Below are 12,442 nucleotides of genomic sequence, written 5' to 3' on the forward strand. Positions count from 1 at the left end.
CACCGGGAGAACAGCAACATTGACAAAGTCCTCCAGGTGATGGGGTAGATTAGCTCTGAGGTTGCAAACCAGTGTGGTTGCTGGGGCTTTTAAAAAGGGGTGATTTTTGACTCCACATGCCGAAGTAGCTGTGCACTGTGGACAGTGACAGCAAAAGTCATTTTCTTTCTTCTTCTCAAGAGATTGAGGCTAGAGTTTTAACAGACTTTAAATCATCTCCTATGATACATTACAAAAACAATCTTCCTTCCTGTACAGAGAATGTTCCTGCTTTTCTGCATTTGACTTTCTCCCATTATTTCGGTTTATGCTAAGCTGAAAAACCTTATGCAGGTTCCCTCTTTTGCTCATTTTATTGTTCAAGGACTCACGGACAATCTTCAGACCTGCCACTACAATTTAGCAATATGTGCCTTTTCATCTTTCCAAAAAGCCATTCTTTCTAAACAATTAGGTTTCCCCATTTTGTTCTGTTCTTCAAGAATGTTCAGGACTAAAGAACAATCTAAGTCCTCACACAGACAGCTGGAAGAGGGGACCCAATACTGAGGAGGAGAGGGAGCTTCCCCTAGCATCTGCGGTGAAGCACGGCTGGTACAGCACATCACACGGTGGAGGAGCGGGGAAGACGTCTGAGCAGCGAGAGCTCAGTCCGGAGCCGATGCTCCCCAAGATGCAGCTTCAGCAACACAGCAGGGCAATGCGGTGTGCCTGAAACACGGGCCTTACCTGCCCAGAGCTATCCCCCATCTGTAAGGGCATTTTCAGAACTACACAGAGAAATGATTATTTTATGGCCTGGGCTAGATCTGAGGAATACAGAGTTACTCCAGATTTCCCTGACGTGACAGAGCAGAATTTGATTTAGCGAAACCTATCGGGTTGTTTAACAGTGTGACATGGGAGGCTTTATTGTTTGGATTGTTTTTAACTAAACGGAGCAAAAGCTCTCCATCTTAAAACAAAACATCAGGATGTAAATAAAAACATCAGGAGCTCCTTCCGCCTCTGGCTCCCAGAATAAAACAGCTTTTATTTTCACTGCGCATAATGAAAGGAAATCAGCATGCACCGAAGGTTCTTCCCAAAGACAAGCAAAATACAAGCTGGCCTGCGAGCCGAGCCGCAATGTATTGAGCAGATGTCAACCTGCCATCGTACGGGCCATCCCATATTAACCCTTGATTTGCAGCGCTCGCTGCCTGATAAACGTTTTGCAATCATCGCTGCAAATGCATAATCGCATGGGGGACTCCTCAGAAACTGTCGAAGTCAGTGGAACGATTGAAAAAAACCGCAATTCGGGACGAAAAAGCTACCGGCACCCTCCCGCTCTGAGCGCTTCCAGGAGCCGGCGCAGCACCCGGGGCCGCGGGACAGCGCAGCCGCCGCAGGGCGCCGGGGCTGCGGGGGGAGCCGGAGCCCGACCCCGGCGGCCGGTTCGCCGCCGCAGGGGCGGGCAGGCCGCCGGGGCTGCGGGGGGAGCCCGACCCCGGCAGCCGGTTCGCCGCCGCCGGGGCGCAGCCAGCCGCGGGGCCGGGGCGTCCCGGCCGCACCCCGCGCTGCCGCACGCCCCTCCAGCGGCCCTCGGGCGCGAAGGGCCCCGCCGCCGCCGCGCACCGGCGGCCGCTCCCGGGGGCGGGCGGCGCCGATCCCGCCCCCCGCCCGCGGCAGCCGCCAGCAGCCCCCAGCAGCCGCCAGCGCGGCGGGCGGCACAGGCGGGCGGGCGGGCGGGCGGCCGGCGGCCCGCCCTCCATCCCTCCCTCCCCGCCGGGCCGCGCCGCAGCCCGCGGGCGCGGCCAGGAGGCGGCGGGGCCGCGGCTGCCCGGCCGCCTCCAGGCGCGGCGCGGCGCGGCCCGGGACTCTCCGCCTTTCCGCGGCTCTCCGTCCGCCCTCCGGCGAGATGTTATGGCCGAGCCGGCGCAGAAGGGCGGCGTAGGGCAGGGCGGGCGGCGGGAGGATGAGGAGGCGGCGGCGGCGGCGGCGGCGGCGGCCGCCCCCAGCTACGAGGACTACGAGTGCAAGATCTGCTACAACTACTTCGACCTGGAGCGGCGGGCGCCCAAGCTGCTGGAGTGCCTGCACACCTTCTGCCAGGAGTGCCTGAGCCAGCTGCACCTGCGGGCCGCCCAGCAGCCCCCCCCCCGCCGCCGCCGAGCCGGGGCCGGGGCCCGCCCGCTCGGCCGGCGGCTCCCTGGCCTGCCCGCTCTGCCGCCACCGCACGGCGCTGCCCGACCACCGCGTCCACGGCCTCCCCGTCAACACCAAGCTGGCCGCCGCCTGCCCGCCGCAGCTGCGGGCCCGCGACCCGCTGCCGCAGGACAGCCTGCCGCCGCTGCCGCCCCGCCGCCCTCCCCGCGCCCGGGAGGCGGCGGCCGCCCTCGCCCCGCCGCCCGCCGCCGCCGGCCGGGCCGGGCCGCGCTCCTCGGGCGGCGGCTACGAGAGCTGCCAGAGCTGCAAGCGGGCGGCGCTGAGCGCCGGCTGCGTGTGCGTCGTCGTCTCCTTCCTCTCCATGGTGGTGCTGCTCTTCACCGGCCTCATCTTCGTCAACCAGTACGGCGGCGACGCGGGGCCCGGCGCCGCGGCCTCGCCGTCGCCGGTGGGCCCCATCTGCCTGTCGGTGGCCAGCATCCTCGCCCTCTTCTCCGTCGTCGTCACGTGGCTCATCTGCTGGCTCAAGTACCGGCCCGAGGCGGCGGCGGCGACCGGCGGGGCGGCGGCCAACGGCACCCCGCGGGGCCGGGCGGCGGCCGCCCGCAGGAGCGACACGTAGCGCCGGCGGAGCGGGGCCGGGCGGGAGGCGCGGGGCGGGCTGCGAGGGGAGCCGGGGCCGCCCCCCGCACGCCGCTGTCGGCGGAGAGCGCGGCCGGGCGGCCCCCTCAGGGCCGGGAGCGGCTGGGCCGCGGCCCCGGCTGGCGGGCGCCGCTGGTTCGGCTGGCGTTCGCCCCGGCCCAGCCGAGAGGCGGGGGGCGGCGGGGGGGCGCGGCGAGGCCGCGGCTCTCCTGGGTGTAACGGGCCGGGCGGCGCCGGGGCTGGGGCCTGCCGGGGGTCGGGGCCGCGGCGGGGCAGCGCCCGGGCCCAGGCCGGCGGCGCTGGCGGGCCCCAGGCCCCAGCCGCGGCGGGGTGGCACGCAGGGTCCTGCCGCCGGGCCCGCCCCGCCGCTCAGGCGGAGCCCGAGGGGGCGGGGGTGGCCCGCCGGTGGCCCCGCCGGGGGCTGCGGGGGCTCCGGCCGCTGCGGGGGCAGGGCAGGGCGCGTCTGCAGCAACGATGCCTCGGCGGAGCCTCCCCGGGGAGCCGGGGCTCGGGGGGGGGGGGGGGGGGGGGGCGGCCCCCCCGCCGCTGTCGGGAGCGTGCCCTGGTCTGTGCGCTCCCCCATGCAGAAGGACGCGATCGCGATTAAAGAAAACTGGCTTACTGTTGCCCCCGCCTGGAAGATAATTGGAGAGATTCACTGTGGTCAGGAGCAGAACAGGATCGCGATGTTAAATGCGCTTTGTGTTTTCCCTTTTATGAGTACATATAGAAGAAGCTGTAACAGAAATGTGTTACCGTAAAGAGACTGAGCCAAAGTTTCCCTACGATGTATTGGGTACGGTTTTGTTCTAATTTTATTAGAAGGCCCTCGAGCCCTCTGTTTGTTGCTTAAAATAAGCCTTATTATTTAATTCTTTGAAATTTTCATTTAATGTGGGAGACTGGAACACTACATTGCACGCTTAATTTATGGAAGATGATTTAATTAATGGAGCTCTAAAATAGAGCTAAGAGACTCCTGTGGTAAAGAGTAATATATCACTGGCCATTGATTTCATTTTTTACGTAGTGAGAGAAGCCCACATTAAAATACGGACTTTCAGCATCACTGTAAAAGTGGAATGCGGTAGCATAATTTGTGTATTGAACATTTACCTTCAGCCGAGGGAGCTGTAGTAAGACCGTGGGTTTCCCTTTTGGTAAGTTTCTCTTCTGTTTTATGAGTTTCTGTAAAGGCCAGTAGAAAACTTTTTTGTTCTGTGAGGTTGGAACATCAAAGATGTCTTTGAAATGTGACGAGATGCTCATAATATGAAATGGAAAAACATTGCCGTACAGCCGGTTTTGTAGTATATTAAGGAGAGCACTCTATATAGATACTGTTCTGTGTTGCAGGATAATTCATTTGGTGCCTGAATTTTTTTTAACTTAATTAGTTGTTATAATCTATTCTATCGGGAATAAGATAATGCTGCTTATTCCGTGTTTCTACACAGTACTGTAATGGAATGAGGTAATTATTTTCGTGCTTAACAATTCAAGAATTTTCAAAGTGATCTTTTAGTATGTGTGTTTTGCAAGCTGTCTGCATGATATTCTGACAAGTATCCTCTTAATAGACCCTTACTTGACCCCTTCTATTTATCACAAGGGCAAAGGAATTTGCTATGTAGAAATGTAAAGACAGCAGGTGAAGATGTGTGATGTGTTTTATGACTGCACAAGTGATGTGTACTGTGCATTGTCTTGATTATCACGAATCTGTGAAAAACAACCCCTGACACCCAAAAACCCCCACAAACCCAAGCGGTATTTATACAGACTCTGTTACGATGGACGCAGTTTGTGGAAACAGTATATGATTTGTGTGTCACTTAACGTCTAGTTAAAAAGATCCGCACCAGCCTTTTAAAGTCATATATCATAATATAAAGGCCCTGAGGAGATAAATTACTGGGATCAACTGTGGCTCTGACAGTGGTTCATGTATTTAGACCAGTGTTTTCAACCTTGGAGTTGCTCGTTAGCCGTGTAAAAGGTGTATGCCTCCTAAAATCAGGCCTGACTATTAGCCCCTGTTGACTTCAGCAGTAGTTGTGGATGTTGTTGTGCACCAAAGAAAATCACCAGACTTTTATTTAAGCATCTAAATGAGAATTTAGATGGTTGACTTCAGGTACAAACATTTGAAAATTTTGGCCTTAACCTCTCTGTTCTTCAGTTAATGCATCTGTAAAGTTTGATAATAGCATTGACCTACCTCACAGGCAAGATGTGAGGCTTTATTTATTAAAGTTTTTAAGCAATTGGAGATCCTTGAAGAGGAGGTGCTATAGAAGTAAAAGTATTATTATAAATGATACTGTAGTAAGAATAAACATATGTAAATTAATGGACATAAACAGCAGCAAAGTTTTCTAAGAAAAATAAATATATGAAATATGTACATGTGTACATCATATGCACCAAGATATGATTTACCTCTTTGTGCTTCTACTGCAAATGCAGCATGCGTTTCTATTCGATCAGGTAAGCTCCGGCACCTTGCAGTTCAGATGAGCCCACCCAGCAGTCACTGCTATAACTCCATCTCACGTAGACATGCCGAAGCTAGCTGTGAGTGCTCACGGAGCTCAGCGGGAGCTCGCTGCGGAGCTCTTACCTCGCTTTACTCCTGTGGGCTTTCCGGCTGCAGCGAGCCGCTTGGATATCGCGGATGCGCTGCCAGCACTCTGGGCGAGCAAGCTAGCTCGTGCCAGCGTGGGTACCTTTACAGGAGCTGCAGTCGCAACAGAAGCTGTTTCGTAGCTACGCCCTGAAATACTGATTACAGTACGAAATGTATACTCCATCTTTTTCTTTTCTTTCCACATCGTAGTTTTATTCTTGCCTTTTCTCTGTAAACAGTATTTGCCATTTTGACTAAACCAGTGGTTTCAACTGGGATCCATGGACTACTTCTAAAGGATCTGCGAAAGGTAAGTAAGAAAAGCAAATCGATCATCAGAAGCTTAAATTGTTACGTGAGGGTCAGCTTTAAAATGTTTAGAGGTTGGCACGTTACAAAAAGTTGAAGATCACAGGCCTAAGCAGGATTTTCAGGCTTATTCACAATTGAACAATCATATTACATATCAAGTTCCTACCCATATATTTGAAAATATTTCAGAGCCAAATTAAAACGGACAGTCTGAGCGTATGCCAAATACTTCTCTCTGCTTATGCAAATTTTGGGAAACTCCACTGGTTTCAGGAGCGTTAGTCTGGATCCACATCACAGTACCAGTCAGAAAAAATCATGCATTGTATACATCTCTGGCTACTGTAGAATCCCAGTATTATATTTGTATTTTGGGTTCCTTTAAGTGTACAGATTGCTTGTCCGAAGCCAAACTTTGCTCAAGTTTCAGTAAAAAAAAGTTAAGTAAAAAACAAAAAGAGAAAATCCGCATGGCTGGTGGTGTTTTATTCGTGTAACTATTTCAGTCAGAACGCTTTTCTAGTTGTTCAAAAATGCACAGAGATGTGCAGCTGAAGCGGTATGCATCAGTTACACTATCCACACGTCTTACAGAAAAAAATGGTGCTTTGGGGCACTCTGTGGGAAAGCAGAGAAGGCGGGATATACCACAACACCATGGGGAAAATCATGGGAAATCCAAGCTGCTGGCTTTTTTTTTTTCCCCTTGCACTCGTTTGTCTTTTTTTTTTTTTTTTTTTGCTGTGCAACATTTCTCTGCGTTACACAGTCTGGGGCACAAGCAGCTACAGGCAAGGAATGGAAGCACCGGGAAAGTAAACAAAGGCCTGAAGCTTTCTCAGGAATTTTTTGACCTCCACGAGACCACAGGCTGCGTGCACTCCGAAAGATCCGTAGTTTCCAGTTGTGCTAAAAGATCTTAAATTTTGTGTAGCAGTACGCCCCTATTCCTCTACCTGAGTGGAGCATACTGGTCTCCAGGCTGGAAGATTAGATTAAACGTTAAGTTCATGATTTGGAATAGGCTGCCAGACATCAGTGGTGTCAGTCCAAGAGAGGGAGTAAAAAGCAGATAGGAGGGCAGAACCCAGCTTAGCAACAGAGAGCCTGGGTGGGTAGTCACGTACTGTAAACTGTGCTTTTCCATCGTACCTGGGACAGGTGACCACCATCTCCACGTGAGGAGAGTTCCCACTGGAGCTAACTGCGGCCACAGGATAAAGCTCAGTATGTGCTGTTTGTGGGGAGCTTCTGCCGTTCACGATGTACGGGGATGTGTTAGGACAATCACTACCGCATTACAACTTTACTTCTCTCATGTTGCCCTTCTTAATAACTTGTGCTCAAGAATTCCATTTTTTAAAGCACCATTATGTTTTTAATACATATCACGTACCTTCAGTGCCACAGTGTAGAACTTTTTATTTCTGCTCTCTCCTTTGAAAGTGTCTCTGGCCAATACTGCAGCTGCAGGGAAGAAATTACATTCCTTTCTGCATCACTAGCCCACAAGTAGTAAATAATCATACAATGTTAATTTATTAATTTATGTAATGGCAGGTATTCATCTTTTGAAAGGCAGGTTTGACAGAAAAACACTTCGGTATTTCATAAATGCATGGAAGCAATAAAAACTTTGCTTACCTAGTTGGACTGGTTAAAAGGCCGGCATACGGAGATTTTTCTGTATTCCTTTACCATGCAAAAGGCAACATAGCAGTTACTCTCATATGTATGATCATTTTAAATGTGCCACAAAGCCAAATCATAAAAAAGTAGCTAACAGCAGTGGGTACTGAGGCATACATACATCCCTGGAAGGTAGGTCAATAACCTGAACTTCCAAAAGTGACTGGTAGTTTGGGTCCAATCTATTTTTGTCTGGGTTGAGACAGCATTTTGGATGCACATTTTGAAAATCGGGCTCAATAATAGTATTGTGGGCTTCGAACCCAAAAGACTGTCTTACTCTGAAAAGTGAGTTTCTGTCTGCATTTATACTTTAGAGAACAGAAAGAATAAACTTCCATTATTTTTTCCTGCACTGTAGAAATACATTATTAAAATATGGTGGATTGCAGGTGCACACGAACATACTGTTGCTTCTTACCTCAATGCTCTTCTTTTGTAGCTCAAATTACTGTTCACGGGGATTCAGGTTTGCTTTCAAGGCTTACATCCCCAAGTAGCTTATTGTGTATAACACTTTGAATAAAATGTCTTTTGCAAATGATGGAAGAGTGAGTTGCCTTCACACAGGCAGTTAGCACAGACTAACAGAAGAATGCAGGTGCAGTTACAGGGTTAATGTGGATTTTCAGCTGAAATCCTACTTCAGCGGGCGAACTGTTTCAACTGGCCAAGACTGCTGGTTCTGCAAACAGATAAAATCCTGCTGAATGGGAATTTTGGGTGCGTGTGCGTGTGCAATAAGCTTCTCCGGAAAATGGTGCGCAGTCGTGTAATCAGACCTGGAGCTGAAAACCTTTACATAGGGGAATAGTTGTGAATCCCAAGGAGAAGTGCTGTTGCAGCTCCCTCACTCATGTTCATGCCTGGCGTAGTCCAGTCTCTTTCCCGTGTCAGTGTGTTCTGTGCATTAGTGAAAATTTAACAGCTGCTGGAGAGAACTATTTAAATACGAATGTGTACATCATTCAGAAGAATGGTTATTAATAATCTCTGACCTGCAGGCTGGAGCATAAACAGTGCCTTTGGTATTAACATGGCATTAAATACATTTATGGACACGATATTGAGTGCCTAATATTCATTGGAAATAAAAGCGTAGGAGAATTGTTTGCCTAATTTTGTCAGAGCTCTTGGTGTGCACTTAAATCCTCCGGATCTCAATGGTCCTTTTCCCTGCGTTACAGGCATTTTGTAGATATAATCTCCCTGTCTGTTCTGCTGGTCTAGGGAATAGGCTTTATCTCACTGGAAGTTAGTTAATTTTGTTAGCATATTATATTGCCAAAGAAAACATCAATCTTTCTTTGTATTAACCTCTGCTCATTTAAACTACATCAGAGGCGGCTCCCTGTCAGTCGCCCGTTGGTGCAAGATCTTCACACAAACATTACAAATGTTCCCTTCATGTTGCAAATGGGCAATGGGGCTTTCACGGCTACGATTTCTAATGTTTCTGAAGGGTACTTAAATTTGGTGGCTCACTTTTATTAAAGCCCTGCAACTTGTCCTGCTTCTACATTTTATCCGGGTGCATGTAGAAATGGAGATATTGGGAAGAAATGCCAAAGCTGCATTAACAAAATGCAGTTTCCATCACGGGGGATACATATATTCATACTAGATTTTTCTTTGATCAGTGCAGCATAAAATACTTCTGCTTGTGATATGGGGAAGGAGCAACACTGGTGCTCCGTTTGGCATGTATCTCCTCTTACGAAAAGCACCCAGGTCTCAGACTGGCCTCACAGTTCTGAGCTGGTTCTGAGCTGGTCTCGGGCGTACTTTTCACATATCATGCGGGTGGTGAGATTTTGGATCAAGGTGATTGTATTCTCTAACAAATAGCTTCAGCTGAGAAATATCTCAGCTATTTTAAGGACATTTTTACAGTAAACAAATATCATGAGGTTGATTTGTCTCATTGGATTATGAAATTGGGGAGGAATAGCTTGAAAGATTTTTTTTTTCTCTTTATTATTATTTATCCCCCAAACCTACTCCTGATTTGTCAAGGAATCTAAATCTTAACACTTCAGCTCATTACAGGTCCAGATGTAAGCAACGTTTCTCCATCCCACCTCTAGGTTGTCTAACCATTTAGCAAAATCTACCAAATCCATTTCGGTTACTATTTTGTAATCTTTTGATGAATAGTGAATTGCAATAACTGCATTTGGTTTGTTTGGTTTTGGGTTTTTTTTTAGTGGCTGAAATTTGCTTTGCTTTAAAACGGGAAGAATGAGACTTTTTAGGACTTAAAAAATGTGATGTGCAATAATTTCAGTTTGATTTCCACATTGTAAATAAGGACCTGTTAGTTGGACGGTTAATATTAGGGGACAGAGAAACGTTCTTCTATGAAAAAAACCTGTAACTATTGCAAGCTTTAAAGTAAATTAAACGAAACGGTAAAATGAAAATGGAAACCACGCTTCTAGTCAGATCGTCAATGCTTCTCTCTCAGAATAATTTAGATCTCCCTGTATTATTTAAGTACCAAAATCATATGGGAAAGGGGGGACGTTCCTAGTTGTTCTGTAGTTCTGCTTTCTTTCTGAAGGGGAGGGAAGAGTTTCTGTTTAGTTGCGATCACTCAAAGTATTCTTGCAGACATTAAGTGGGTCCTGTTGCCCCCCCCTCCCCAATTTCTTTGTTTTCTGGGGGCAGTTGGTTTACTTTTTGCCAAGGCCAGCGGCGGGGCCGGCACCAGGAGCGCTCGGTGCCCGCCGGGGCGGGGCGGGCTCTGGCCAGGGCGGGGGGAGCTCGCCCCGAGGGGCAGCCACGGGCCTGCGACGGGAGGGCCAAAAATCCCCCCCAAATCTCGCGCTGTGTTTGTTCCCGTTATGCTTTCCTTCGCCCAGCTGTGCGTTGGCGTTGACAATTAACCCCATGGCACGGAGAGGAGCGGCGCTCGGCGGCTGGGGAGCGGGACCCGGGGGCGGCCCGGGGGTGCCCGCTGCGGGGCAGCGGGGGACGGAGCCGGGCCCCTCCCGCCCGCCGCCGGGCCTGGGCCCGCTCGGGCGGGGAGCGCGGCCCCCGGGCACGGCCCGCAGCCGCCGGCCCCTGCGGCCCCTCCGCCGCGCTCGGCCCGAGGAGCCCCGGCCCCGGGCACCGCTGCGGCCGGAGCCGCCGGAGCAGCCCCGCCGGGCGGCCACCGAGCGCGGCGCGGCCCTCCCCGGCCTGCGCTCATCCCCGCTTTCGGGCTCCCCCCGCTTTTTTCTTGCTTGATTTCTTTTGCTTTCTTGCTGCCCGTCCTTCCTTCCTTCTTGCCCTTTCTTTTTCTTCCTTCTTTCCTTCTTTCCTTGTTTCTTTCCTTCCCGCTCATCCATCCTTCTTCCCTTCTTTCTTTCTTTCTCTTTCTCCTCTCTGTTTTCTTTTTTCTTTTTTCTTTTTTCTTTTTTTCTTTTTTCTTTTTTCTTTTTTCTTTTTTCTTTTTTCTTTTTTCTTTTTTTTTCTTTTTTCTTCTTTCTTTCTTTCTTTCTTTTCTTTCTCTTCTTTCTTTCTCGCCTTTCTCTTCTTTCTTTCTTTCTCGCTTTTCTTTCTTTCTTTCTTTCTTTCTTTCTTTCTTTCTTTCTTTCTTTCTTTCTTTCTTTCTTTCTTTCTTTCTTTCTTTTCTTTCTTTCTTTTCTTTCTTTCTCACCTTTCTCTTCTTTCTTTCTTTCTTTCTTTCTTTTTTCTTCCTTCTCTTTCTTTCTGTTTTCTTTCTTCTCTTTCTTTCTTTCTTCCTTTCTTTTTTCTTCTCTCTCTTTCTTTCTTCTCTTTCTTTCTCTTCTTTCTCTTCTTTCTTTTTCTTTCTTTCTTTCTTTCTCTCTTTCTCTCTTTCTCTCTTTCTCTTCTTTCTCTTCTTTCTTTCTCATTCTCCTTCTCTCTCATTATTTCGCTCGCTCTTTCTCTCTTTCTTTTTCTCCTCTCGTTCTTTCTCTCTCTGTTGGTTTCTCTCTTCACAGGTTTTAAGTCAGTTCATCTTTAAAAGAGTAAGTGGTGAAATCATATAGCTGCGGGCGAAATACCGATTAATGAATTCAATGTCTGTGCTAGTAGGGCCGCTTTCCCCTTAATATCGTTAATTCCTGGCTCCATCGTGTTGGATGGGAGGGAGGGAGGAACGTCCCGGGTGACACTCGGGGATGGGGGCAGAGGCTTGCCGGTGCCCATAACCTGTCGGCAGACCGGGGGGGGGTCACGCAGCGCCAGGCGCGTTCCTCGTCCCCCCCCGCTGCTGCGGGAAGCCCTTGTTCCGAGGGCAAATGCATTTGAGCAGTCCGAGCCTGGGCTCCGTAAAACGCCCGGGCTGGCTTTGCTGCCGTAAAACTCCCGGTGGAAATCTCTTGTGATACTGCTGGAATTAATCCCCACTGGTGTTTTTACGAGTAATTAATGAGGATTAGACGCTTCGTTTTGAAATGTGGCTGTTAACTACCGGGGAGGTGGGGAAGGGAGATGCGAATTTCCCCTCCCGTGGGTGAGACCCGCAGGTGGGCGCGGGGCGGGGTGTTACCTCCCCTCTCCGAGGTGAATCCGAAATTCGACTGCAATCTTTAAAACCCTAAATAAATGAGCGACACACGCCTGTTCCTCCCGTGGCTTTGCAGGAGGGGAGCAGCCCGTCCCCGCCGCCGCGGCCCGCTGGAAGGAGCCCCCGGGGCCCCGCGGAGCCGGGGGCGGGCGGCGGGGCGGGGGCAGCCCGGGGCTCACCGGCCCCGCAGCCCCGGGGCTGCAGATGCAGCGCTGTCCTGGTCGCAGCAGGCATGTGTTAGCATGGCGTGGCAGCTGTAGTATCGCTTACTGGAGGATCTGGTAGCAATCAGAAAGGTGAGGAGTTAGTGAAATACATGTTGTATTTATTGCCATTTTACAGGGAGAGAGAGGGCGGCCGGTGCCGCAAAGGGAGCCATTTGTAGGGTTAAGTGTTTCAGCCTTGTCCCACGGGCAGCCTCGCCGGCCTGCGGGGAATTGGATTTCGCCCTTCCCGGGGACCACCTCCCGGCCCGGAGCGCAGCCGGTGCCCCCGAAGGC

The 12,442-nt window shown here is 50.7% G+C and overlaps 1 protein-coding gene across 1 annotated transcript; it reads left to right on the forward strand.

Moving 5' to 3' along the window:
* Nucleotides 1-1,908: 1,908 nt before the first annotated feature.
* RNF228 (ring finger protein 228) lies at nucleotides 1,909-2,773 on the forward strand. Its single transcript, XM_075715953.1, is given in 2 exon segments — nucleotides 1,909-2,141; nucleotides 2,143-2,773. Coding segments are annotated over 2 exon segments (864 nt in total).
* The last annotated feature ends 9,669 nt before the right edge of the window (nucleotides 2,774-12,442 follow it).

The sequence above is a fragment of the Pelecanus crispus genome, chromosome 9, assembly GCF_030463565.1.
Source record: "Pelecanus crispus isolate bPelCri1 chromosome 9, bPelCri1.pri, whole genome shotgun sequence".
Lineage (NCBI taxonomy): Eukaryota > Metazoa > Chordata > Aves > Pelecaniformes > Pelecanidae > Pelecanus > Pelecanus crispus.